The following is a 27,898-nucleotide window of genomic DNA, read 5'->3' on the forward strand; positions in this document are numbered from 1 at the left end:
GGCTGACTGATTCATGAATCACTAGTAAAAGCCAATTAGACATTTAAACTAAATTGGTTGAAACTTTGTATTTTAACAGGGTACATGAAGAGATTAATCATGATTCTTGATTCATGATATGCTTTTATCAAATGTCTATATAAGGACTTCTATCTATTAACAATAACAATAACAACAATAATACACATTGTTAAAACCACCACCTAACATGAAACTAGAACCCTGACAATAACTTTCATCAATGTGGTTTCTACTTATTTCCTTTCCATGGATTCAAGGGGGAAATATTTGCATTCAATTTTTTTAAAGGAGCAAAGAAAGTAAAAGCATCTCAGTGGATTTTCCATGTTCAAGGATTTTGAGTATTTCCCAGTGATTCTCTAAGGTTTCACAAATTGACTCACCTTTTTAGGAAGCTGACTCTTCGACACTTTGGGAACTGAATTTTATAGTAGCATTAACCATGCAAATTTCCTAGAAACCTCAGTGTCATTGAACAAGTAAATCCTGTTGCTGCATTTGTCACTAGTCATAGGCAGAAACATCTTTTTTTAATAAGAAATTTTAACGCTTACTTTGTTAAAACTATTACTTTACCAGAATACCACAAACATTTTATCAAAGACACATACAGACTGTGTGCTGAGCAGTGGCTATAACTTGCCTGACCACCCTTGATTTTCTTCATTGTCCACAATGAAGTATCTGCAATTGTTCATAAACCTAAAGGTGAGAGGACACTGGAAATGGTGTTATGGTCCTCTCTGCCCTCTAACCATCACCTAATCTTGTGATTCCTCCAACCTTACAAAAGAGAAAAAAACAAAAAGCAGGCACCATTTTGGGTAAGTCCAAAAGATGTTCTAATCTATTTTTATCACAATAAAACTTTGATTAGCCCAAACTAACATTCTGAATCCAGGAACAGTCAGACCCCTCACTCCACACACTTGAATTTTTAACAAAAGAACATGGTGAAACAAGGACATCACCTCTCACAGATATGCTAAGTGCCCTGTTGTAGCTACAATGCCACTCTATTGATTGAGGATTGTAATGTACATGCCTCTTAGCAACAATTTTAGTTGCCTAATATGAGTTGGCAGCTGTATTAGGATTTTCAGAGGAACAGAACCAATAGGATGGATGGATGGACAGATAGGTAGATAGATAGACAGATAGATAAGAGATTTATTAGGGGAATGGGCTCACATAATTATGGTGACAGGGAAGTCTCACAACAGGCTTTTTGCAAGCTCAAGACCCTGGGATGGCAATAGTGTGGCTCATTCCAAGTCCAAAAGCCTCAGAATCAGGAAAACCCATAGTGTAATTCTCAGTCCAAGGCTGAAGCCCTGAGCACCTGGGAGGCCACTGTTGTGAGTCCTGGAGTTCCAAGTCTGGAGAGCCTGGAGTTCTGATGTCCAAGGGCAGGAGGAGAGTGTCTCAGCTCTAGGAGAGAGTAAGAGAAAGTTCTTTTCTCTTCTTTTTCTTTTTTTTTTGTTCTATTCAGGCCCCCAGTTGATTGGATGGTGCCTGCCCACATTGAAGGTGAATCTTCCCCACTCAGTCCACTGATTCTCATGCCAGTCACCACTGGGAACACCCTTACAGATAGCCAGAGGTAATGCTATACCAGTTCTCTAGGTATTCCTTAATTCAGCCAAGGTGACACATAAAATTAGCCATCACATTAGTTAACTTGCATCGCTCTGTATTCAGCCTCTTTGCTGCAATGATTGGAATCTACATTCCTTTCATGTCTCTCATGTTTTTGTCTAGCTCTTGGCAGCAACTCCATAGTCCTTCTAAAAACAGGTTTAACTGTTTAAAATATTTTGCTTTAAAGTTTTATTTACTTATCTTACGAATGATTTATTCTCACTGTGGAAAAATAACAATATAGTAAAGCAAAAAGAAAATCAAAATTTTATAAGTCAGATTAAACATCATTGTGGTCCTTTCTCTGTCTCACATTCTGTATGTTTTCATGTGCATGTGTGTATGTGTGCCTGTGTGCGTGTGTGTGCATGTAAAAGGACAGTTCTGGCTGTTTGAAGTTGGCAATTATCTCACCAAAATTTCCCACCAGTGTGTGTTTGCATCTATTGAAATGCTGTGGCTTTTCTTTTGCAAGTAGAGGAGAACAGAGGAGTTGGGTTGGGGGCAGAGTGTAAGAAGAGAAGGAGGAAACTAAAGGGAATAAGATGGCACCTCTCTCATCCTACCCACTCAACTAGGTTTGAGTCACTGATCAGAGCCAAAAATGGAACAAACCAAATTACAGTTGATCAGATCTGCACCATTTCCCTCATCATGACTTTATACTGATGTGGTATGTATACAGGATCTGTTGGGAACTCCTCAAAAGAACCAGGGGACACTTCAATTGGCTCTAAGTTTCTGCTTTGAGGAGGGGAAGCTGAGAAGTGTTATATTTGGATGTACATATATGTGATGCTATTTTACATTCATTCAACTTTCCAGTCAATCTTTGTTGAGTGCTATGTTAGTTTTCTACTGCTGTTGTAACAAATAACCACAGATTCAAAACAACACAAATTTATTCTCCTAAAATTCTTGGGGTCAGAAGTCCAAAATGAGTGTTATGGATTAAAATCAAGTTGTTGGCAGAGTTGCTCCTTTTGAAGTCTGTGAAGAATAACCCATTCCTTGCTTATTTTGCATTCTAGAGGCTGCTGCATCCTTGGGCATCATCCCACTCATGTCACCTTTCATTCCCCTTCCTCTGCTATTACATCACCTCTTCCTTCTTTGGCCTTTTTGCCTCTCTCTCATGAAGACCCTTGTGATTACATTTAGTGCCCACCCAGATAATTCAGGGTAATTCCCCTTTTGAAGATCACATCGGCAAAGACCCTTTTGCCATATAAGGTTTTCAAATTATTAAAGGAAGAAAACTTGGAATCCAGAATTTTATATCCAGCAAACTGTTATTCAGATGTGTAGGCATGGTAAAAATGTTTCCAAGTATAGGCACTCCTCAGTTTACATGGTAATGCAGGACTGAAAAGGTTTTGCTGAAACCATGCAAAGCTATATTAATAATTAATCAGAAAACTGGAAATTGTTCCATGCCCTTGAGAAATTTTTGTCAAAATATTAAAAACTCTTATTCATAAATGTATTAGGAAATGAAAAAAATAGTAAAACTAGTATTTATTTAGTATATTATGATTTAAATCTTAGAAACATTGAGAATTAACATATTTCTTTGTGAAAAATATCAAGAATATGATATTTTCATATCTTTGAATTGTTTGATTAAAGGATATAAAGTTTCAGATAGATGGGAGGAATCAATTTTGAGTTCTATTGCATAGTAGGGTGACTAGTTAATGATAGTGTATAACATATTTCAAAATAACTAATAAAGTAAATTTCAAGTGTCTCACCACAAAAAAAATGGGTGAGGTGATGAATATGTTAATTATATTGATTTAGTGGTTCTACATTGTAAAATTTATTGAAACATCACATTGTCTCATAAATGCAATTATGATTTGTAAATTAAAAATCATAATTAAAAAGTATCAGGAGTAGTTTGAATAATGCTTGCTTTCTTTTCTTCATATAAATTATGATGTATAAATTACCTCCTAATTAAAGAAGTTAATCTATTTTACTCCTTATTGGCCACTTTGTGATTCTTTCTTTTTTTGCCTAAATTCTTGATGATATTCCCTTCCAAAAAATGTCTGTCTCATCAATATAAATATTTGCTGATCATTATAACCATCTGCCTTAACTATTTCTCAGAATCTGAGTGCAGATTTTATAGCAACATTTTTATTTGCAATAGTAGCTTCACCAGATAGTTTAACATTAATCAATTCATGCTAATTTCTGAAATGGTGAAATCAGACTTTATCTTCATTCTCCTTGTAATTACTGTTTGTTTTCCATGTGGTAACTAATTTCACATTTTGCCATGAATTCTTGCCAAATGATTGGAATTGTTTGTTATATCTTTAAAGTAGAAGTAAATGCTCAATTTCAATGATAAGTGGCTTTCTGTTAAACGGTGCAATTTAAACTAAAATATGTTGATATGACTTTATCTTATTTTTTGTATTTATCAGACATTTTCAACATGGTTCATACTGTACCATCCTGCAGACCTAGTTCTCATCTTTTGCTTTGCTGCTGCCATTTTCAAATCTTATAATTACATCCAATTTCACTTTCAGACTTAACACTTTTTATTTCTTTTGCAATTCATCTTTGTTAGCCAGCTCCTTCATTTGATTATCCATTTTTGCAAAAACATCACGAGGTTGGTTATCACTGGGAGACAATGAGGCAACATAGCTACATGCTTTGCTGTTTTCACTTGACCTGATTAACAGATGCACAGTGACTGATCGCCAACAGACTTTGAAAGAGTGGTGTGGATGGTAACTGCTCATGATCTATCTCTTATTTACATGATGATTGAAGACTAAAGAGCAAATTTTTTATTTTATGTAATTAATCACAGTTATAATAACTATAACTATATACTGAAATTGAACCATTGCTGTTACAGTCTGCTGTTATTTAACTAAATTGCAGTAACTGAAATTTGCATTGATCAGAATTATGCTTAATGAGAACTGCTTGTATATAAGATTTCAGAAGCTTTACCTCACCAAGTTCCAAAGTGAAGACAAATTTCGGATGAGCTGCTGAAATGAGAAAAGCAATGACATGGGAAAAAAAAGAAAGAAAATCAATGACGAAGAAGATGTTGTGTTCTAAGAAATTTATGAAATAAAGGTGATCAAATAGTGTTTCTTGTTGCTTGGAAAAATATTTGAGACCAAAGAAAAATGGAAAATATATCTATATCACATAAAATTAAATGTCTAGATTATAACAAGCTAATGGGGTGGGGGAGAAGAGAGGGAGAAGGAAAGGATATGAGAACATGCTAAACTTTTTCTTTCATTAGCAGGAAAATAAGATATCAAGTTTTAAAAACACAAAGTTAAAAACAACTAAAATCAAATATGTGCTTTTAGAAGGGTACATCTAGATACAAGAAAACTACATAAAAATAAAAGCAAAGGAATGACAAACATGTGATTCAAGATGATGGTTGTTGCGTTGGGAGAGGCAATGAGTGGGACAGGAGAGACTATACAGTTAGTGTAAGTTACTGTTAGGGCCCTAGCTTTTGTTTTGGAGGTGTGGTATACAGCTCAGTGACTGCTGTGAGCTGTATGTTTCCCAGGATTTGTGACTTCCACGGAAGCTTAAGCCAGACTCTATTTAGCTTCTCTTTTGTAAGGGGTTGGGATGTCTTTTAATAGTGGCAATAAAGCCCACTATTTTATGTATTTATTTTAAAAATAATTTTAACTTTTATTTTAGATTCAGGAGATGTATGTGCATGTCTGTCACATGGGAACTCTGTGTGACACTGAGATTTGAGGTATGGATGATCCCATCACCCAGGCAGTGAGCACAGCACCCAATAGGTCATCTCTCAGACCTTCCTCCCTCCCTTCCTCCTCCAGCAGTCTTCATTGTCTATTGTTCCCATCTTTGTGTCCATGTGTACTCCATGTTTAGCTTCCACTTATAAGTGAGAATATGCAGTATTTGGTTTTCTGTTCCTGCGTTAATTTGCTTAGGATAATGGCCTCCAGCTGCACCCACATTGCTGCAAAGGATATGATTTCATTCTTTTATATGGCTTCATCATATTCCATAGTGTATATGTAGCACATTTTCTTTATCCAGTCCATCGATCTTTTTTCCCTAAGTTATTGGGGGTACAGGTGGTATTTGGTTACATGAGTAAGTTCTTTAGTGGTGATTTGAGAGATTTTGGTGTTCCCATCACCCGAGCAGTATACACTGCACCATATTTGTAGTCTTCTATCCCTCGCCCTCCTCCCACTCTTCCCCCCAAGTTCCCAAAATCCATTGTATGATTCTTATGCCATTGTGTTTCATAGCTTAGTTCCCACATATCAGTGAGAATGTTCTCATATGATGAGAATGTTCTCATACAATGGTCTCATGCGATGTTTGGTTTTCCATTCCTGAATTACTTCACTTAGAATAATAGTCTCCAGTCTCATCCAGGTTTCTGCGAATGGTGTTAATTCATTCCTTTTTATGGCTGCATAGTATTCCATTGTATATACATACCACAATTTATTTATCCACTCATTGATTGATGGGCATTTGGGTTGGTTCCCCGATTTTTCAATTGTGAATTGTGCTGCTATAAACATGTGTGTGCAAGTATCTTTTTCATATGACTTCTTTTCCTCTGAGTAGATACCCAGTAATGGGATTGCTGGATCAAATAGTAGTTCTACTTTTAGTTCTTTAAGGAATCTCCACACTGTTTTCCATAGTGGCTGTACTAGTTCATATTCCCACCAGCAGTGTAGAAGTGTTCCCTGTTCACCGCATCCAAGCCAACATCCACTGTTTTTTTGATTTTTTGATTATGGCCATTCTTGCAGGAGTGAGGTGGTATCACATTGTGGTTTTGATTTGCATTTCCCTGATCATTAGTGATGTTGAACACTTTTTCATATGTTTATTGGCCATTTGTATATCTTCTTTTTAGAATTGCCCATTCATGTCCTTGGCCCCCCCCCCTTTTTTTTCTTTTTTTTTAGATGGATTCTTGCTCTGTCACCCAGGCTGGAGTGCAATGGTGCGATCTCTGCTCACTGCAACTTCCACCTCCTGGGTTCAAGCAATTCTCCTGCCTCAGCCTCCCGAGTAGCTGGGATTACAGGTGCACACCACCACGCCCGGCTAATTTTTTTGTATTTTAGTTGAGATGGGGTTTCACTGTGTTGCCCAGGCTGGTCTTGAACTCTTGAGCTCAGGCAATCCACCTGTCTCCCCCTCCCAAAGTGCTAGGATTACAGGCGTGTGCCACCATGCCTGGCCATGTTTGTTTGTTTCTTACTGATTTGTTTGAGTTCATTGCAGATTCTGGATATCCTTTGTCAGATGTACAGATTGTGAAGATTTTCTCCCACTCTGTGGGTGGTCTGTTTACTTTGCTGACTGTTCCTTTTGCTGTGCAAAAGCTCTTTAGTTTACTTTTTATTTTATATATATAATATTTTAAGTTTAGGTCCCAGCTATTTATCTTTGTTTTTATTGCATTTTCTTTTGAGTTCTTGGTCATGAAATCCTTCCTTAAGCCAATGTCTAGAAGAGTTTTTCCAATGTTATCTTCTGGAATTTTTATGGTTTCAAGTCTTAGGTTCAAGTGCTTAATCCATCTTGAGTTGATTTTGTATAAGGTGAGAGATGAGGATCCAGTTTCATTCTCCTACATGTGGCTAGCCAATTATCCCAGCACCGTTTGTTGAAAACAGTGTCCTTTCCCTGCTTTTATGTTTTGTTTGCTTTGTTGAAGATAAGTTGACTGTATTTGGCTTTATTTCTGGATTCTTTATTCTGTTCCACTGGTCTATGTGCCTATTTTTGTACCAGTGCCATGCTGTTTTGGTGACTATGGCCTTATATTATAGTTTGAAATCAGGTAGTGTGATGCCTCCAGATTTGTTCTTTTTACTTAGTCTTGCTTTGGCTATATGAGCTCTTTTTTGGTTCCTTATGAATTTTACAATTTTTTTTCTAATTCTGTGAAGAATGATGGTGGTATTTTCATGAGGATTGTATTGAATTATTAGATTGCTTTTGACAGTATGGCCACCTTCACAATATTGATTCTATCCACATGAGCATAGGATGTGTTTCCATTTGTTCGTGTCATCTATGATTTCTTTCAGCAGTGTTTTATAGTTTTCCTTGTAGAGGTCTTTGGACTCCTTGGTTAGGTATATTTCTAAGTATTTTATTTTATTTTTATTTTTGCAGCTATTATAAAAGTGGTCAAGTCCTTGATTTGATTCTCTGCTTGGTCACTGTTGGTGTATAGAAGAGCTACTTATTTGTGTACATTAATGTTGTATCCAGAAACTTTGCTGAATTCTTTTATCAGTTCTAGGAGCTTTCTGGAGAAGTCCTTAGGGTTTTCAAGGTAAATGATCATATCATCAGCAAACAGTGACAGTTTGAATTCCTCTTTACCGATTTGGATGCCCCTTATTTCTTTCTCGTGTCTGATTTCTCTGGCTAGGACTTCCAGTACTATGTTGAAGAGGAGTGGTGAGAGTGGGAGTCCTTGACATTTTCCAGTTCTCAGAGGGAATGCTTTCAACTTTTCCCCATTCAGTATTATGTTGGCTGTGAGTTTGTCACAGATGGCTTTTATTACATTAAGGTATGTCCCTTGTGTGCTGATTTTGCTTAGGGTTTTGGTCATAAAGGGATCCTGGATTTTGTTGAATACTTTTTTTTACATCTATTGAGATGATCATGTGATTTTTGTTTTTAATTCTGTTTATGTTGTGTATCACATTTATTGACTTCTGTATGTTAAACCATCCCTGCATCCTTGGTATGAAACCCATTTGATCATGGTGGATTATCTTTTTGATATGTTGTTGGATTTAGTTAGCTAGTATTTTGTGAAGGATTTTAGTGTCTGTGTTCATCAAGGATATCAGTCTGTAGTTTTCTTTTTTGGTTGTGTCCTTTCCCAGTTTCCTAGTCCCTTCCTAGTTTTATCTTGTGGAATAGTGTCAAAAGGATTGGTGCCAATTCTTCTTTGAATGCCTGGTAGAATTCTGCTGTGAATCCATGTGGTCCTGGACTTTTTTTTTTTTTTTTTTTTTTTATTTATTTATTTTTATTTTTTTTCTTTTATTGTAATTATTATTATTATTATTATTATTATTATACTTTAGGTTTTATGGTACATGTGCCCAATGTGCAGGTAAGTTACATATGTATACATGTGCCATGCTGGTGCACTGCACCCACCAACTCGTCATCTAGCATTAGGTATATCTCCCAATGCTATCCCTCCCCCCTCCCCCCAACCCACAACAGTCCCCGAAGTGTGATGTTCCCCTTCCTGTGTCCATGTGTTCTCGTTGTTCAATTCCCACCTATGAGTGAGAATATGCGGTGTTTGGTTTTTTGTTCTTGCGATAGTTTACTGAGAATGATGATTTCCAATTTCATCCATGTCCCTACAAAGGACATGAACTCATCACTTCTTATGGCTGCATAGTATTCCATGGTGTAGATGTGCCACATTTTCTTAATCCAGTCTATCATTGTTGGACATTTGGGTTGGTTCCAAGTCTTTGCTATTGTGAATAATGCGGCAATAAACATACGTGTGCATGTGTCTTTATAGCAGCATGATTTATAGTCCTTTGGGTATATACCCAGTAATGGGATGGCTGGGTCGAATGGAATTTCTAGTTCTAGATCCCTGAGGAATCGCCACACTGACTTCCACAAGGGTTGAACTAGTTTACAGTCCCACCAACAGTGTAAAAGTGTTCCTATTTCTCCACATCCTCTCCAGCACCTGTTGTTTCCTGACTTTTTAATGATCGCCATTCTAACTGGTGTGAGATGGTATCTCATTGTGGTTTTGATTTGCATTTCTCTGATGGCCAGTGATGGTGAGCATTTTTTCATGTGTCTTTTGGCTGCATAAATGTCTTCTTTTGAGAAGTGTCTGTTCATGTCCTTCGCCCACTTTTTGATGGGGTTGTTTGTTTTTTTCTTGTAAATTTGTTGGAGTTCATTGTAGATTCTGGATATTAGCCCTTTGTCAGATGAGTAGGTTGCGAAAATTTTCTCCCATTTTGTAGGTTGCCTGTTCACTCTGATGGTAGTTTCCTTTGCTGTGCAGAAGCTCTTTAGTTTAATTAGATCCCATTTGTCAATTTTGGCTTTTGTTGCCATTGCTTTTGGTGTTTTAGACATGAAGTCCTTGCCCATGCCTATGTCCTGAATGGTATTGCCTAGGTTTTCTTCTAGGGTTTTTATGGTTTTAGGTCTAACATTTAAGTCTTTAATCCATCTTGAATTGATTTTTGTATAAGGTGTAAGGAAGGGATCCAGTTTCAGCTTTCTACATATGGCTAGCCAGTTTTCCCAGCACCATTTATTAAATAGGGAATCCTTTCCCCATTTCTTGTTTTTCTCAGGTTTGTCAAAGATCAGATGGTTGTAGATATGTGGCATTATTTCTGACGGCTCTGTTCTGTTCCATTGATCTATATCTCTGTTTTGGTACCAGTACCATGCTGTTTTGGTTACTGTAGCCTTGTAGTATAGTTTGAAGTCAGGTAGCGTGATGCCTCCAGCTTTGTTCTTTTGGCTTAGGATTGACTTGGCGATGCGGGCTCTTTTTTGGTTCCATATGAACTTTAAAGTAGTTTTTTCCAATTCTGTGAAGAAAGTCATTGGTAGCTTGATGGGGATGGCATTGAATCTGTAAATTACCTTGGGAAGGATGGCCATTTTCATGATATTGATTCTTCCTACCCATGAGCATGGAATGTTCTTCCATTTGTTTGTATCCTCTTTTATTTCCTTGAGCAGTGGTTTGTAGTTCTCCTTGAAGAGGTCTTTCACATCCCTTGTAAGTTGGATTCCTAGGTATTTTATTCTCTTTGAAGCAATTGTGAATGGGAGTTCACTCATGATTTGGCTCTCTGTTTGTCTGTTATTGAGGTATAAGAATGCTTGTGATTTTTGCACATTGATTTTGTATCCTGAGACTTTGCTGAAGTTGCTTATGAGCTTAAGGAGATTTTGGGCTGAGACAATGGGGTTTTCTAGATATACTATCATGTCATCTGCAAACAGGGACAATTTGACTTCCTCTTTTCCTAATTGAATACCCTTGATTTCCTTCTCCTGCCTAATTGCCCTGGCCAGAACTTCCAACACTATGTTGAATAGAAGTGGCGAGAGAGGGCATCCCTGTCTTGTGCCAGTTTTCAAAGGGAATGCTTTCAGTTTTTGCCCATTCAGTATGATATTGGCTGTGGGTTTGTTATAAATAGCTCTTATTATTTTGAGATACGTCCCATCAATTCCTAATTTATTGAGAGTTTTTAGCATGAAGGGTTGTTGAATTTTGTCAAAGGCCTTTTCTGCATCTATTGAGATAATCATGTGGTTTTTGTCTTTGGTTCTGTTTATATGCTGGATTACATTTATTGATTTGCGTATATTGAACCAGCCTTGCATCCCAGGGATGAAGCCCACTTGATCATGGTGGATAAGCTTTTTGATGTGCTGCTGGATTCTGTTTGCCAGTATTTTATTGAGGATTTTTGCATCAATGTTCATCAAGGATATTGGTCTAAAATTCTCTTTTTTTGTTGTGTCTCTGCCAGGCTTTGGTATCAGGATGATGCTGGCCTCATAAAATGAGTTAGGGAGGATTCCCTCTTTTTCTATTGATTGGAATAGTTTCAGAAGGAATGGTACCAGCTCCTCCTTGTACCTCTGGTAGAATTCGGCTGTGAACCCATCTGGTCCTGGACTTTTTTTGGTTGGTAAGCTATTGATTATTGCCATAATTTCAGCTCCTGTTATTGGTCTATTCAGAGATTGAACTTCTTCTTGGTTTAGTCTTGGGAGGGTGTATGTGTTGAGGAATTTATCCATTTCTTCTAGATTTTCTAGTTTATTTGCATAGAGGTGTTTGTAATATTCTCTGATGGTAGTTTGTATTTCTGTGGGATCGGTGGTGATATCCCCTTTATCATTTTTTATTGCATCTATTTGATTCTTCTCTCTTTTTTTCTTTATTAATCTTGCTAGCGGTCTATCAATTTTGTTGATCCTTTCAAAAAACCAGCTCCTGGATTCATTTATTTTTTGAAGGGTTTTTTGTGTCTCTATTTCCTTCAGTTCTGCTCTGATTTTAGTTATTTCTTGCCTTCTGCTAGCTTTTGAATGTGTTTGCTCTTGCTTTTCTAGTTCTTTTAATTGTGATGTTAGGGTGTCAATTTTGGATCTTTCCTGCTTTCTCTTGTGGGCATTTAGTGCTATAAATTTCCCTCTACACACTGCTTTGAATGCATCCCAGAGATTCTGGTATGTTGTGTCTTGGTTCTCGTTGGTTTCAAAGAACATCTTTATTTCTGCCTTCATTTCGTTATGTACCCAGTAGTCATTCAGGAGCAAGTTGTTCAGTTTCCACGTAGTTGAGCGGTTTTGAGTGAGATTCTTAATCCTGAGTTCTAGCTTGATTGCACTGTGATCTGAGAGACAGTTTCTTACAATTTCTGTTCTTTTACATTTATTGAGGAGAGCTTTACTTCCAAGGATATGGTCAATTTTGGAATAGGTGTGGTGTGGTGCTGAAAAAAATGTATATTCTGTTGATTTGGGGTGGAGAGTTCTGTAGATGTCTATTAGGTCTGCTTGGTGCAGAGCTGAGTTCAATTCCTGGGTATCCTTGTTGACTTTCTGTCTCGTTGATCTGTCTAATGTTGACAGTGGGGTGTTAAAGTCTCCCATTATTAATGTGTGGGAGTCTAAGTCTCTTTGTAGGTCACTCAGGACTTGCTTTATGAATCTGGGTGCTCCTGTATTGGGTGCATATATATTTAGGATAGTTAGCTCTTCTTGTTGAATTAATCCCTTTACCATTATGTAATGGCCTTCTTTGTCTCTTTTGATCTTTGTTGGTTTAAAGTCTGTTTTATCAGAGACTAGGATTGCAACCCCTGCCTTTTTTTGTTTTCCATTTGCTTGGTAGATCTTCCTCCATCCTTTTATTTTGAACCTATGTGTGTCTCTGCACGTGAGATGGGTTTCCTGAATACAGCACACTGATGGGTCTTGAGTCTTTATCCAATTTGCCAGTCTGTGTCTTTTAATTGGACCATTTAGTCCATTTACATTTAAAGTTAATATTGTTATGTGTGAATTTGATCCTGTCATTATGATGTTAGCTCGATGTTTTGCTCGTTAGTTGATGCAGTCTCTTCCTAGTCTCAATGGTCTTTACATTTCGGTATGATTTTGCAGTGGCTGGTACCGGTTGTGCCTTTCCATGTTTAGCGCTTCCTTCAAGAGCTCTTTTAGGGCAGGCCTGGTGGTGACAAAATCTCTCAGCATTTGCTTGTCTGTAAAGTATTTTATTTCTCCTTCACTTATGAAGCTTAGTTTGGCAGGATATGAAATTCTGGGTTGAAAATTCTTTTCTTTAAGAATGTTGAATATTGGCCCCCACTCTCTTCTGGCTTGTAGGGTTTCTGCCGAGAGATCCGCTGTTAGTCTGATGGGCTTCCCTTTGATGGTAACCCGTCCTTTCTCTCTGGCTGCCCTTAACATTTTTTCCTTCATTTCAACTTTGGTGAATCTGACAATTATGTGTCTTGGAGTTGCTCTTCTCGAGGAGTATCTTTGTGGCGTTCTCTGTATTTCCTGAATCTGAATGTTGGCCTGCCTTGCTAGATTGGGGAAGTTCTCCTGGATAATATCCTGCAGAGTGTTTTCCAACTTGTTTCCATTCTCCTCATCACTCTCAGGTACACCAATCAGACGTAGATTTGGTCTTTTCACATAGTCCCACATTTCTTGGAGGCTTTGCTCGTTTCTTTTTATTCTTTTTTCTCTAAACTTCCCTTCTCGCTTCATTTCATTCATTTCATCTTCCAGGGCTGATACCCTTTCTTCCATTTGATCGCATCGGCTCCTGAGGCTTCTGCATTCTTCACGTAGTTCTCGAGCCTTGGTTTTCAGCTCCATCAGCTCCTTTAAGCACTTCTCTGTATTGGTTATTCTAGTTATACATTCTTCTAAATTTTTTTCAAAGTTTTCAACTTCTTTGCCTTTGGATTGAATATCCTCCCGTAGCTCGGAGTAATTTGATCGTCTGAAGCCTTCTTCTCTCAGCTCGTCAAAGTCATTCTCCATCCAGCTTTGTTCCGTTGCTGGTGAGGAACTGCGTTCCTTTGGAGGAGGAGAGGTACTCTGGTTTTTAGAGTTTCCAGTTTTTCTGCTCTGTTTTTTCCCCATCTTTGTGGTTTTATCTACTTTTGGTCTTTGATGATGGTGATGTACAGATGGGTTTTTGGTGTGGATGTCCTTTCTGTTAGTTTTCCTTCTAACAGACAGAACCCTCAGCTGCAGGTCTGTTGGAGTACCTGGCCGGCCATGTGAGGTGTCAGTCTGCCCCTGCTGGGGGGTGCCTCCCAGTTAGGCTGCTCAGGGGTCAGGGGTCAGGGACCCACTTGAGGAGGCAGTCAGCCCGTTCTCAGATCTCCAGCTGCGTGCTGGGAGAACCACTGCTCTCCTCACAGCTGTCAGACAGGGACATTTAAGTCTGCAGAGGTTACTGCTGTCTTTTTGTTTGTCTGTGCCCTGCCCCCAGAGGTGGAGCCTACAGAGGCAGGCAGGCCTCCTTGAGCTGTGGTGGGCTCCACCCAGTTCAAGCTTCCAGGCTGCTTTGTTTACCTAAGCGAGCCTGGGCAATGGCGGGCGCCCCTCCCCCAGCCTCGCTGCCGACTTGCTGCTTGATCTCAGACTGCTGTGCTAGCAATCAGCGAGACTCTGTGGGCGTAGGACCCTCTGAGCCAGGTGCGGGCTATACTCTCCTGGGGCACCGTTTCCTAAGCCCGTCGGAAAAGCACAGTATTCGGGTGGGAGTGGCCCGATTTTCCAGGTGCCGTCTGTCACCTCTGGAAGGGGAACTCCCTGACCCCTTGCGCTTCCCGAGTGAGGCAATGCCTCGCCCCTGCTTCGGCTGGCGCACGGTGCGCTCACCCACTGACCTGCGCCCACTGTCTGGCACTCCCTAGTGAGATGAACACGGTACCTCAGATGGAAATGCAGAAATCACCCGTCTTCTGCGTCGCTCGCGCTGGGAGCTGTAGACCGGAGCTGTTCCTATTCGGCCATCTTGGCTCCTCCCCCCCTGGACTTTTTTTTGTTGGTGATTTTTATATTACCATTTCAATCTTGCTGCTTGTTATTGGTCTGCTCAGGGTGTCTAATTCTTTCTGATTTAAGCTAGGAGGGTTGTATTTTTCCAGGAATTTATCCATCTTTTCTAGGTTTTCCAGTTTACGTGCGTAAAGGTGTTCATAGTAGCCTTGAATGATCTTTTGTATTTCAGTGGTGTCAGTTGTAATATCTCCTGTTTCATTTCTTAGTGAGGTTATTTGGATCTTCTCTCTTCTTTTCTTGGTTAATCTTGCAAATGGTCTATCAATTTTATTTATCTTTCAAATAACTAGCTTTTTGTTTCATTTATCTTTTGTATTTTTTGTTTGTTTCAATTTCAGTTAGTTCTGCTCTGATCTTGGTTATTTCCTTTCTTCTGCTGGGTTTGGGTTTGGTTTGTTCTTGTTTCTTAGTTCCTTGAGGTATGACCTCAGAGTGTCTGTTTGCACTCTTTTGGTCTTTTTGATGTAGGTGTTTAGGGCTATGAACTTTCCCCTTACCATTGCCTTTGCTGGATCCCAGAGGTTTTGATAGATTGTGTCATTATTGTCCTTCATTTAAAATAATTTTTAAATTTCCATCTTGATTTCATTTTTGACCCAATGCTTATTCAGGGGCAGGTGATTTAATTTCCATGTATTTGCGTTGTTTTGCAGGTTCCTTTTGGAGTCGATGTCCAGTTTTATTCCACTGTGGTCCGAGAGGGCGCTTGATATAATTTCAATTTTCTTAAATTTATTGAGGCTCATTTTATAGTCTATCATATAGTCTATCTTGGAGAAAGTTCCATGCACTGTTGAATAGAATGTATATTCTCTGGTTGTTGGATGAAATGTTCTGTATATATCTTTTAAGTCCATTTGTTCCTAGGTATAGTATAAATCCATTGTTTCTTTGTTGACTTTCTGTCTTGATGACCTGTCTAGTGCTATCAGTGGAGTATTGAAGTCCCCTACTATTATTATGTTGCTGTGTATTTCATTTCTTAGGTCTATTAGTAATTGTTTTATAAATTTGGAAGCTCCAGTGTTAGGTGCATGTATGTTTAGGATTGTGATATTTTCCTGTTGGACAAGGCCTTTTACCATTATATAATGTCCCTCATTGTTTCTTTTAATTGCTGTTGCTTTAAAGTTTTTTTTGTCTGATATAAGAATAGCTACCCCTGCTTGCTTTTGCTGTCCATTTGCATGAAATGCCTTTTTTCCACCCCTTTACTTTAAGTTTATGTGAGTCCTTATGTGTAAGTTGAGTCTCCTGAAGGCAGCAGATAGTTGGTTGGTGAGTTCTTATCCATTCTGCAGTTCTGTATCTTTTAAATGGAGCATTATTTACATTCAATGTTAGTATTGAAATGTGAGGTACTGTTGCATTTATCATGTTCTTTGTTGCCTGTGTACTTTTTTTTTGTGTTTTGTTTTTGCTTTTTAACTTGTATTTTTGTTTTATAGGTCCTGTATAATTTATGCTTTAAAGAGGCTCTGTTTTGATGTGTTTCCAGGAGTTGTTTCATGATTTAGAGCTCTTTTTAGCAGTTCTTGCAGTAGTGGCTTGGTAATGGCAAATTCTCTCAGCATTTGTCTGAAAAAGACTGTATCTTTCCTTCATATATGATGCTTAGTTTCACTCAATACAAAATTCTTGGCTGATAAGTGTTTTGTTTGAGGAGGCTGAAGACAGGACCCCAGACCCTTCTAGCTTTGTAGAGTTTCTGCTGAGAAATCTGCTGTTAATCTGATAGGTTGTCCTTTATAGGTTACCTGATGCTTCTGCCTCACAGCTCTTAAGATTCTTTCCTTCGTCTTAACTTTGGATAACCTGATGACTTGCGATGAATTTCCTGAGTGTTCTTTGTGCTTCTTGTGTTTGGATTTCTGGGTCTCTAGCAAGGCCAAGAAAGTTTTCCTTGATTATTCCCCCAAATATATTTTCCAAGCTTTTAGAATTCTCTTCTTCCTCAGGAACACTGATTATTCATTCTTAGTTTTGGTCATTTAACGTAATTCCAGACTTCTTGGAGCCTTTGTTCATATTTTTCTTTTTTCTTTGTCTTTGTTGGATTGGGTTAATTTGAACACCTTGTCTTTGAGTTCTGAGTTTCTTTCTTCTACTTCGTTCAATTCTATTGTTGAGACTTTCCTAAGCATTTCACATTTCTAAAAGTGTGTCCAAAGTTTCCTGAATTTTTTGTTGTTTTTTTCTTTAAGCTATCTATTTCCTTGAATATTTCTCCCTTCACTTCTTGTACCATTTTTTTTTCTTGGATTTCCTTGCACTGGGCTTCGCCTTTCTCCGGTCCCTCCCTGATTAGCTTAATAACTAACTTCCTGAATTCTTTTTCAGGTAAATAAGGAATTTATTCTTGGTTTGGATCCATTGCTGGTAAACTAGTGTGATTTTTTGGGGGTGTTGAAGAGCCTTGTTTTGTCATATTACCAGGGTTGGTTTTCTGGTTTCTTCACATTTGGGTAGGCTCTGTCGGAGGCAAGGTCTAGGATGGAAGGCTGTTGTTCAGGTTCTTTTGTTTCATGGGGTGCTCCCTTGATGTAGTACTCTCCCCCTTTTCCTATGGATGTGGCTTCCTATGAGCCGAACTGCAGTGATTGTTATCTCTTTTCTGGGTCTAGGCACCCAGTGAGTCTACCCAGCTCCGGGCTGGTCCTGGGGGTTGTCTGCACAGAGTGCTGTGATGTGAACTGTCTATGGGTCTCTCAGCCATGGATACTAGTGCCTTTTCTGGTGGAGATTGGGGGTCGGGTGTGCAATGGACTCCGTGAGGGTCCTTAGCACACTAGGTCAGTGGAGTTAAGTACCTATGAGGATTATGGATGCCTCTGCTGAGTCATGCAAGTTGTCTGGTAAGTGGCGGTAAGCTGGCAGTCACAGGCCTCACCCAGCTCCCATGCAAACCGAAGGGCTGGTCTCACTCCCACTGTGTCCTCTGCCAGCAGCCCCAGTCTGTTTCCAGGTGGAGGGCTATATGGCTTGAAAACCTGCCCCAGGCTATCTACCTCCCAGCTGCGAAAGAAAAGGGCTTGGTTCCTTCTCAGCCTGTGAGTCTGCACACCAGGTTTGCCCTACCCTGAGTTCTGGCCAGGAGGCTTCTCACCCCATTCAAATCGTTACAAAATTCAGCTAGAGAATTCCTTCTCCCTGTGGAGTTTTAGCCCCTGCTCCTCTGTCTACCCTCCCGATAGATCCCTGTGGTGCCAGGCAGGAATGGGCTGCTTGGGGACCCCGTGAGCTCCCAGGGCGTTACTGCTGCTTCCTCTACCCCTGTATTTCACTAGGCTAACTTGACTCAGCTCCAGGTAAAGTCAGAAACTTCTCCCACAAACAGACTTTCAGCTTCTCCAGTGGGGTTATGTGTTCAGAAGAGGGTCTCCCTTTCTCACTTCCACTGTTGGGGCACTCACAGTTTTAGGGGGCTCTCGTGAGTCCTGCAGGAGTAGTCCACTTCCTTCAGAGGGTCTGTGGGTCCTCTAGGGATTGCTGGTTTGTTCTTGTAGTCAATCTGGAGCTAAAATTCATAATGCGAGCCCCCACACGCTGTTCTGTCCGGAGCTGCAATCTAGTCCTGCCTCCCATCTGCCATGATGATTGCTATCTCAGTCCTTTGTTCATGAGCATCTGGGTTGATTCCATGTCTTTGCTATTGTGAATTGTGCACCAGTGAACATACGAGCGCATGTCTTTTTGGTAGAACAATTTGTTTTCCTTTGGGTAGATTCCCAGTAATGGGAGTGCTGGGTCAAATAGTAGTTGTTTTTTAAGTTCTTTGAGAAATCTCCAAACTGCTTTCTAAAGTAAGCCGTCTCTTTAAACAGCTAGGTTTGTGCTTGCTATTTAGTTTACATATTAAACCCCCTTCATATTTATTTACATGTAAATAGCTGATGAAATATTTCATTTGGAGAATAGAGTGAATAGGAGATGAGGAAGCAGAGATTACAACTGGAGACAATTTGTGTACATCTAAAATTGGTAATATATTGGTTTTAAATGTTTTTTATTTCTTATGAAAATAAATGTTGGTGGGCGCAGTGGCTCATGCCTGTAATCCCAGCACTTGGGGAGGCTGAGGTGGGCAGATTGCCTGATGTCGGGAGTTCGAGACCAGCCTGGCCAACATGGCGAAACTCCGTCTCTACTAAAAATACAAAAATTAGCCGGGTGTGGTGGCAGGTGCCTGTAATCTCAGCTACTCAGGAAGCTGAGGCAGAGAGAATCACTTGAACCTGAGAGGCAGAGCTTGCAGTGAGCCAAGATTGCGCCACTGCACTCCAGCCTCGGCAACAGAGTGTCTCAAAAAAACAAAGAGAGAGAGAGAAAATAAATGTTATGCATATATTCCTGAAACCTACTTATCCCATTCAACAACATATTTTTATATTTCAATGTTAAGAAATACAAATCTATATCACAACTTTAATGGCTACATAGAATTCTATATTCAAGGACATTTCATGATTTATTTAAATTGATTCTAAAAATTTTAAGCAATAAATAATGCTATGTTAAACATTTTTGTACAGTCATATTTAAACAAGTATGTGATTCTATTTTTTTCAAGCATATAATCAAACCTGGAATAGCTGAATCATTGGGTATGACATATTTTAGGCTTTTGGTACAAACTGACATTTATTTATAAAAGGACAGTTTTCATAAGAAGAAAAAAATACAAAACAAGATGTTCAGTACTTCACATATTTTAGCATTTAACAGGTTGAAAAAACACATCTCCTTGCTGTTCTTCTAAATGTTAAGATCACATTTCAAACACACTCATCTAATTAGGCTTGGCCATCAATCTGTTGTAAGTGGCTACCCACATAATTATTAGATTATTAATAAAAGCAAGCACAAATAAGAAAAAGAGAAAGGGAATAGTCTTCAAGGTTAACTGAATATTTGAAATGTCAATGTAATGTCAAAATTTGCTGCATGGTTTGGACATAGTCCATTAAAAGTATCTTTCTCTCTATTCTTTTGAAATCCCTATTACCCTGGCATCCAGTACTTTTATTTTTTAAAATTTATTTTTATTATTTATTTTTGGGATGGCGTCTGACTCTCTCGCCCAGGCTGGAGAGCAGTGGCGTGATCTTGGATCACTGCAACCTCTGCCTCCTGGGTTCAAGTGATTCTCCTGCCTCCGCCTCCCAAGTAGCTGAGACTACAGGTGTGCACCACCATGCCTGGCTAATTTTGTATATTTAGTAGAGATGGGGTTTCACCATGTTGGCCAGGCTGGTCTTGAACTCCTGACCTCAGGTGATCCACCCACCTTGACCTTCCCAAGTCCTGGAATTACAGGCATGAGTCACTGCGCCTGGCCCCAGTTACTCTTAAAACCTTATTCAAGTGCATGTTGCAAATGAATCCAGCTTCTAGGGTTGTGCATAAATTGTAATTTCAAGTTTTAGTTCAATAAGTGAAGCATAATGACTTATTCCATTTTTCCAAAGTAAATGATACCAACCAGAACTATGCTTGGGAGGAAGAACAGGGAAGGGATGTCAGGAAATCCTGAACTTCCTTCCACCTCTTCCAAATTAACTCATGTGTCTCCTGTTTTATAAATGCCTTTGGGACGAGATACTACTGTCATCCTGCAATAAAGATGAAGCTTGAATTCACTATATATCGGCATGTGCATATTTAAGATCAAAGTGTTTCCTGAAGTTGTGACAGTGAGAAGAGAGAGTTGGCTGAGTGCTACAAGTATCACAGGGTTGACGAGGATGGCAGCCCCACCTGGAAGGGCTTTACAAGCGCTGAGATTCTGGTTGAATTCATAACTCTCTAGGTAACTGCATTAGTCATCAATGTAATCAGCCTTATTCTTTCTTCTGAGGCAGGAAAGGGGTGCTGATGAGGCAAGATTCCGAACATTCGTGGATTCCTGGCCGTATACTACTGCTGTAAGACCTCCTTTTAACTGAATTTGGCCACATGCCTTAGGGCACCAGAAATTCGTATCTTAATACATGTAGTTATTGGAGTCAATACATGTTTAAACTGATATACTATATCAGTTATATTTATATCAATTCTCCCTTATTGTTCCTAGAATAATTTAAAAGAAAATGAAAAGACTAGACATAATTATGAGCCACACAAGACAGTAGATACACAATTAAGTAATAAATGTTTTACAAACTTAAGTAATATACAGACCCCTCTTTCAAAGGAAAACAATTTTCTCAGGGGCCATTTAATGTTTACTTAAAATATTTTAATTGCAATGTTAAAATGTATAAATATAAACTTGGTATGCATGCCTTATGCTTATACAGCTTACAAACAAAAATATGCTTACAAATTAAATATAAACAAGGCTACAGAGCCAAATAAGCTTAAAGTTAACAACATTTATTTAATGTGACACTTGATGTTGTTTTGCTAATATTAAGGCCCTCCTCGCTGTGTGTATACAGCATGACATAGATTCTTTGGAATTTAGAGATCCATCTCATCATCTTGACTGCCCATTGGGAAAGATGCTCAATCTCTATCCATGTGGATTTTCTTGGAACTCCTGTAAGCTCCAAGGGTAAGTTAGGGTGTGCCTGGGTATGCCTAATTAGGTACTGTTGCCCCAAAATCTGTACTCAGATTTGTACTAAATAAGCACAATTACCCAGGGTCAGGATAAGACTTATTGCATTTTTTAACTTTTAAAAATAAAAATGAGATCATAGGCACTGCCCATGGCCTCTTTGGGCCTTTCTTCTATTTTTCCACATTTCTGGAAATTCTTTTTAAGTGCCTTCTAGAATTCTGTACCAGTCAGCAAAAGTATTTATACCAAAGTTTGAGACAGGCAATTTTCTTTCAGTTGGAAGTAGTTGTTTCTGCCTTGCTTGTACGGGGAGGGGTCTCTAATATGCACCCAATCATAATAGTCCCTGGGCTTTGTCTCCTGTTCTGCTTGCCTACCAAGGCCATGAAAACCTAAATTCTCCTTTACCTAGTTTGACAAATGCCCTCAGCTGAAACCCAGTTTTAGTCCTCAGCTTGCTTTCTGAAAGATGGTCATGCCATGCTTCTGGAAATGGAAATTCCGAATCTTACCTTTGTAATTGCATGCTGTATCCCCATCCCCAATGCCTGACGCAAGCATTTCAGTGATGCTGTTCTTTCTCCTCCAAGGCCAGGTGGGTTTCTAGTTGCACAGTAACAGTAATATGGAAGAGTAGACCTACCCAGTGAAAATTTACAAAGACAACCTGGCTTCTGCTTTCCAAACACAAAAGCATCATAGAAATACAAATGATAAAAATGTTAGACACCCAAACATAGACTGTCACATGGCTGGGCATAAGGACATAAGAGACCAATTATATGACTGTAACATAGATACCTCTTAGTTTTTTTTTTTTTTTAAGTTCAGAGGCACATGTGCAGTTTGTTACATAGGTAAATTTGTCATGGGGGTTTGTTGTACAGATGATTTGATCATCCAGATATTAAGCTTAGTACTCAGTCATTTTTCCTGATCCTCTCCCTCCTCCCACCCTTCACTGGGCCCTGGCTTGTGTTGGTCCTCTCTCCGTGTCCATGTGTTCTCATCATTTAGCTCCTACTTATAAGTGAGAATGTGCGGTTTTCTGTTCCTGTGTTAGTTTGCTAAGGATAATGGCCTCCAGCTGCATCCATGTCTCTGCAAATGACATGATGTCATTCTTTTTTATAGCTGCATGGTGTCTCTCAGCATTTTTTTTTTTTTTTCTTGAGACAGAGTTTCACTCTTTTTGCCCAGGCTGGAGTGCAACGGTGCGATCTCGACTCACTGTAACCTCCGCCTCGTGGGTTCAAGTGATTCTCCTGCCCCAGCCTCCCGAGTAGCTGGAATTACAGGTGACCACTACCATGCCCGGCTAATTTTGTATTTTTAGTAGGGACGGGGTTTCACTATGTTGGCCAGGCTGTTCTTGAACTCCTGACGTCAGGTGATCCACCCGCCTTGGCCGCCCAAAGTGCTAGGATTACAGGCATGAGCCACCGTGCCCGGCCTTCTCTCAGCTTTTTAAGAGAGCATTAAACTAAATGGGGCTCCTCTGACAATTTGTGACTACCAATTAGCTCTCATGTTTCCATAGACTGTTAGGACACCTTGTCCTCACTCTTTAAAAAAGAGAGACCTGGCTCTAGCTCCCCTGAGTAAGCCACCTCCCTGGTCTCCAGAAATAACAAAGTAAGAGGGCTGAGTATGATGTAGTATAGTGGGCCAGGTGATCTGGGGAGAAGGAGGCAGGGGTATGGAAATGAAGGAGAAAGGTGTGGCAGGAGTGAATGGTAGGAGAAGGGAAAGCTGAGGACAAGAGGAGGGGGCTCGTTTTTGTAGGACACTCTCAGGTGGACCTGGACATCATTACCTAGAGCAGTGTTCCTTAAATGTGCCCAGATGGGAAGCATAATTACAAAAGTAAGAACTTGCATTTTCAGAGAGCTTTCCCCTGGAAATTCTGATTCAGCAAGTCTAGAGCAAGCGCTATGGTATCTAAATGTTTCTGTTTAACAAGTGATATCATGCTAAGTAAAATACAACTTGTTTAAAATAAGGGAGTTCCTGAATTATGTCTGGCACACAACCCAATCCAGAGTTCATGGAATAATGGAATGCATGGAGATACAACAATCTTAGAACAAAACTTTTGTTAAGGAGTATAGAAAAAAACAATAAACAAAAATCCAAAATATCTTAATTTTGTCCATTTTGAGAGCATTAAGCCTACCCTCAGTAGCTGTCCAGGTTTCTAAGAGTTAAGGTGAAGACAGGACATGACTGATGCACAGTACTCTGCAACCAAAGCTTTAGAAGGGGAACTGGGTAAGGAGGCGTGTCACCTTATGCCACCTTGTGGCAGAATTGGGTAGTTAATGAAGACCGGCTGGAAGTCAAATGACTTGGGTCCTTCAACAAATACTCATTAAGTCATTTGAAAAAAAAAATCACTTAAAACCTGAGTCTGTTTTCTCCTTTTAAAAAAGATTACTTTTTGCTTAAATTATGCTTTTGATATAAGCAATGAGACTTTAAAAGTGAAATAAAATATTAAGTATTCTTTTTATCATTGCTCATGCTGTTTTCCCATTCATAAGTGGGAGAAAAACTTATTTTTCCAGGGATGTCCCTTTTTCTCTTGATTAAGATGGTGAACAGAAGGTGGCTGGTCAGAAATGAATGGGTAATGTGTTCAATGAGAGAGATCTCTGCTATAATCCTCTTCATCTATTCTATTTTCCCAATTCGCTAGAGTGAGACAGGCTACTGTGAAGACGTCAGATGGCTGACTGAGGTGCTCAGAAAAGACAGATCTCACCAGTAGCTGCAGAATATGGTTACCTAGTATGATGGTTAATTTTATGTGTCAACTTTGCTCGGCCACGGTGCCCAAATAGTTGGTGAAACATTATTCTGAATGATTCTGTGAAGGTGTTTTTTTTTTTTTTGGGTGAGATTAATATCTAAATTGGTAGACTAAAGCAGATTACCCTCCAAAATGTAGGTAGTCCTCATCCAATCAGTTGAGAGCCTTAATAGAACAAAGACTAACCTCCCCTGAGCAAGAAGGAATTCTGCCAGCAGACTGCCTTTAGACTTAAACTGCAAATCTTTTCTGGGGCTCCAGGTTGCAAACCTGACTTGTAGATTTTGGTTTTTCCAGCCAGCACAATCTTGTGAGCCAATTCCTTAAAATGTCTCTCTCTCTCTTTCTCAAATTTCTTTCTACACACACACACACACACACACACACACACACACACACACACACACACACACACACACACACAGAGTTGATTTTATTTTCTAGAGAGCTGTGACACCTGTGAAGGTGTTAGATAATTGGAACTTTTGAGAAAGACATATATCCCAGTTGCTAGAGAATATGGTTACCTACATGGTGAGAATTGAAAGGTACTAGAAAAGTCTGCTCTTTTCGTAGAATCTTCTCTAACACTCTTAAGTGTGGGTTGAAGTTAGGGGTGACCTAACTCAGTTGATGTGGCTCCATTTCCCTGAGATTCTCTTGGTTCTGCTCACCCCTATGTGGTCGCTCCATTCTCAAGAATGGTATCAGGAAGCCTCCAACAGTTTCAGCCTCACACAAAAGATCTGGAAGATAAAAAACTGCTTCAGTTCTAGTATTCAAAGAAATTCACCCTGATTAAACTGTCAATTGCTGACTAGGACTTCGGCTTGGGAAATGGAATTTAGTATTTAAGACCATCCTTGGAGATTGGGGTGAAATCAGTTTTCCCTAAGACTTATGGAATCAAAGTGCTATATGAATACATGAAAAAAATCCTGGTTCTGCTAAGGTGAGGGAAGGGGAATGGATGTTGGGTAGATCACCAATAATGTCCACCAGACACTTACCTAGTACCAGCAATTGATTTATCACAATATAACACACAAGTGATGATACTCAAATTAAACTACACTAGTGCTAAGGAACCAGTAAAGAATAGTGGGGATTATGGTAAACAAGAATACATGATCCATTAATAAAAGAGAGCCACGCCGAGCGCGGTGGCTCAGGCCTGTAATCTCAGCACTTTGAGAGGGTGAGGTGGGTGGATCGCCCGAGGTCAGGAGTTTGAGACCAGCCTGGCCAACATGGTGAAACCCCATCTCTACTAAAAATACAAAAATTAGCCAGGTGTGTTGGCGTGTGCCTGTAATCCCAGCCACTTGGGAGGCTGAGGCATGGGAATCGCTTGAACCTGTGAGGTGGAGTTTGCAGTGAGCCGAGATTGTGCCACTGCACTCCAGCCTTGGCGACAGAGTAAGACTCTGTCTCGAAAAAAAGAAAAAAAAAAAAAAAAAGAAGCCACTACTCTGCTCTAAGCAATGTGACCATGCAAAAATATAACCCTTCTGTTGCAAGATCATCAACATTTTCTAGAGAAACTGATAATTTGGATTTGTATGTAAAATAGCCATATTTTAAATGTTGGCAACTAAGTTCATTTTTGTTCTTGTTTTTAACCACGCAGGACAGCCAATACTATCTAAAATAAACAAAGCATAACTGTTGGCTAAATGCAGTCTGTGAACCTCTAGTTTACAAGCTCTGGGCTAGAGAAATCATTACTTGCCATTCAGTAGTTCTATGAATGAAAGGCTTGCTAAGAGTAGAGGAACCAAAGAAGATGAGAGAATGAGTGTCATTGTCTCATACAATGCTTTTCGGCAGGTGTGTCCCCACTCACATGCTCTCAGGCTCCCACTTCACGGAATGAGATGTGAAGTCCACTTGGGGCCAGTTAATTCTTTCCAAGATAGTCAAGGTGTTCTACTGCCAGGCACCAGGAACACTTGTTTTCCTGGTGTTGACCATCTTACTTCATTTACAGGTAAGCCCTAGCAGGTACAGGGACAAAAGTCTTCACACTAACAGAAATCCAGTGTAGATTAGGTTCTTTTTTCCCCAAGATGCCTAAATTCTATTTTTTAAAAAAGATATAGCGATCATTCTTCCATTTCTAGATCCTTAGCTGACGTCATTAGGTAGTTTATCATAGTTCTGCGAGACACACAGCTTTTCATTAATAGGTTAGATTAATTACCGTCCTATCATTAAAACCCATTTAGTTTAACTGAATGGAAAATAGCAGTTTGTCATAAACTTAAAAAAAAATCAATGCTTAATTAGCTTAAAATAGATTAGTACTGAGATCAGAGACTAATTGACGTTTATCTTTTCCCTGGACAATTTCTTGTTCCCAAAAAAGCACAAGAGCAGTAGTTGTCAATCCTGTTTACGCATTAGAATCTAGCGGGTGGAAATGTGGGGTTTTGGGGGGAGAAGATGAGGGGAACGCTTTTTTAAAAAAGCTTTTGTCCAGGCCAAGTGATTCTAATGTGTAGACAGGGCAGAATACCGTTCCTTGTGCGGGGGAAAAATCCCCAACATCTGAAATTCCTCAAATCCCTCATATTCTCTCCAGAACTCTTCATTTCAGCACGAAGGGGCCCCAACGAACAATTTTCTGAGGTGTCTGAGGCTAGTCATTTCCCCGGAGATTGACGGGACCATCAGCCAATCGGCCGTCTGAACGAGTGATGCTAACCCCAATGACAAGCAACAGAATGAAGAACTTTATACCCGCAGAAAAACCAGATCGCAGTGGCAAAGGTCAACAAGTCAACAAAAGCCAAGGGCTCTCCGTCGGGCATCAGCGAGGCCCAGGTGCTCTTGGAGGTCGTAGCCAGGAAAGGGTCCCGCGCTTGCCCAGGGTTGCTAGAGAGGCGGCGCTTGATCAAGCTTCTCGTGCCCTCTCCGTACGTCACTTCCGCCCGGCGGGGTCTCATAGTCCTATGGGCTGGGTTGAAGCGACTTCCTTTTTTCTTTCCCTTTTTCCTCTTCGTGGCCCCGCCTCCCGGAAGTTCTGCCCAGTCCCCGCCGCGGGTCAAGGGTGAAAGCTGGAATCGCTGCACGGGCCTTGGTGAGTAACTGCTGCGAATTCTGTTCCTGCGCGGCGCCAGTTCAAGGAACTTAGGTTAGATTACGCTTAGGGCCCAACAGGTTTGTGCCGGGCCTCAGGAGTCTCCACCCTCTCCAGTTCTGGGAGCCGTCAGTCTCCTGGGCCTGCAATTATCCACGCTGAGGCTGAGGTCTTTTCGCGAGTTGGATTGCAGCCTTGTTCTACTTCTGTCTCTTCTCTCTCCAGACGAGGTTGTTGCCAGCGATACTCCTCTTCTGGAGCTTGAATTGGAAGCAGAGTAGTCTTGTTAGTCTCGGTGATGGCTGGGTTGTTTCCTGAAGTAGCCAAAGTGCTTAGGATCCATTACGCCTCCTTTGAGCACCCTGGGAGGTAGGCAGGGCAGACGAAAAATATATTCGTTAATACTGTGCAGGTGAGGAAGCTGAAGCTTTTGGCGAATTCACTGTTTCAAAGCAACACGGCCTCTGAGAGGCAGAATTGGGATTCGCACCCAGGTCTAACTAACGTAGGGTTGCACAAAACAGTGGAGAGAGCGTTTGGAAATAGGGAAAACACTGCAAACGTTAAGGAAGAGCTGGGGTTTCTGAGTGCTTGCTTTGTGTTCGGCATT

General features: G+C 39.9%; 1 protein-coding gene and 1 long non-coding RNA gene across 7 annotated transcripts in view; one reads left to right on the top strand and one right to left on the bottom strand.

Annotated features, from left to right (window-relative positions):
• Positions 1-19,278: 19,278 nt before the first annotated feature.
• LOC129047960 (uncharacterized) lies at positions 19,279-27,137 on the bottom strand. Of its 2 annotated transcripts, none has more exons than XR_008509897.2 (4): positions 26,949-27,137; positions 24,738-24,952; positions 21,907-22,033; positions 19,279-20,898 (listed from the first exon to the last, which is right to left on the bottom strand). It is a non-coding gene; the product is annotated as an uncharacterized LOC129047960 (long non-coding RNA). The 2 variants fall into 2 exon arrangements; XR_008509898.2 differs by having other exon boundaries at positions 24,881-24,952; positions 26,949-27,128.
• A 62-nt stretch (positions 27,138-27,199) lies between these two features.
• RNF20 (ring finger protein 20) overlaps positions 27,200-27,898 on the top strand; it is a 31,406-nt gene continuing 30,707 nt past the window's right edge. The window contains exons 1-2 of one of the 5 annotated variants that reach the window (XM_054520380.2): positions 27,281-27,342; positions 27,514-27,657. In XM_054520380.2, coding sequence (XP_054376355.1) covers positions 27,587-27,657 — 71 coding nt within the window. In that variant the 5' untranslated portion in view covers positions 27,281-27,342; positions 27,514-27,586. Of the gene's footprint in view, positions 27,701-27,898 lie in introns of all 5 variants that reach the window. The other 4 variants (XM_002820047.5, XM_054520379.2, XM_054520382.2 and 1 more) reach the window with 4 other exon arrangements.

This window comes from Pongo abelii, chromosome 13 (assembly GCF_028885655.2).
Source record: "Pongo abelii isolate AG06213 chromosome 13, NHGRI_mPonAbe1-v2.0_pri, whole genome shotgun sequence".
In the NCBI taxonomy this organism is placed as follows: Eukaryota; Metazoa; Chordata; class Mammalia; order Primates; family Hominidae; genus Pongo; species Pongo abelii.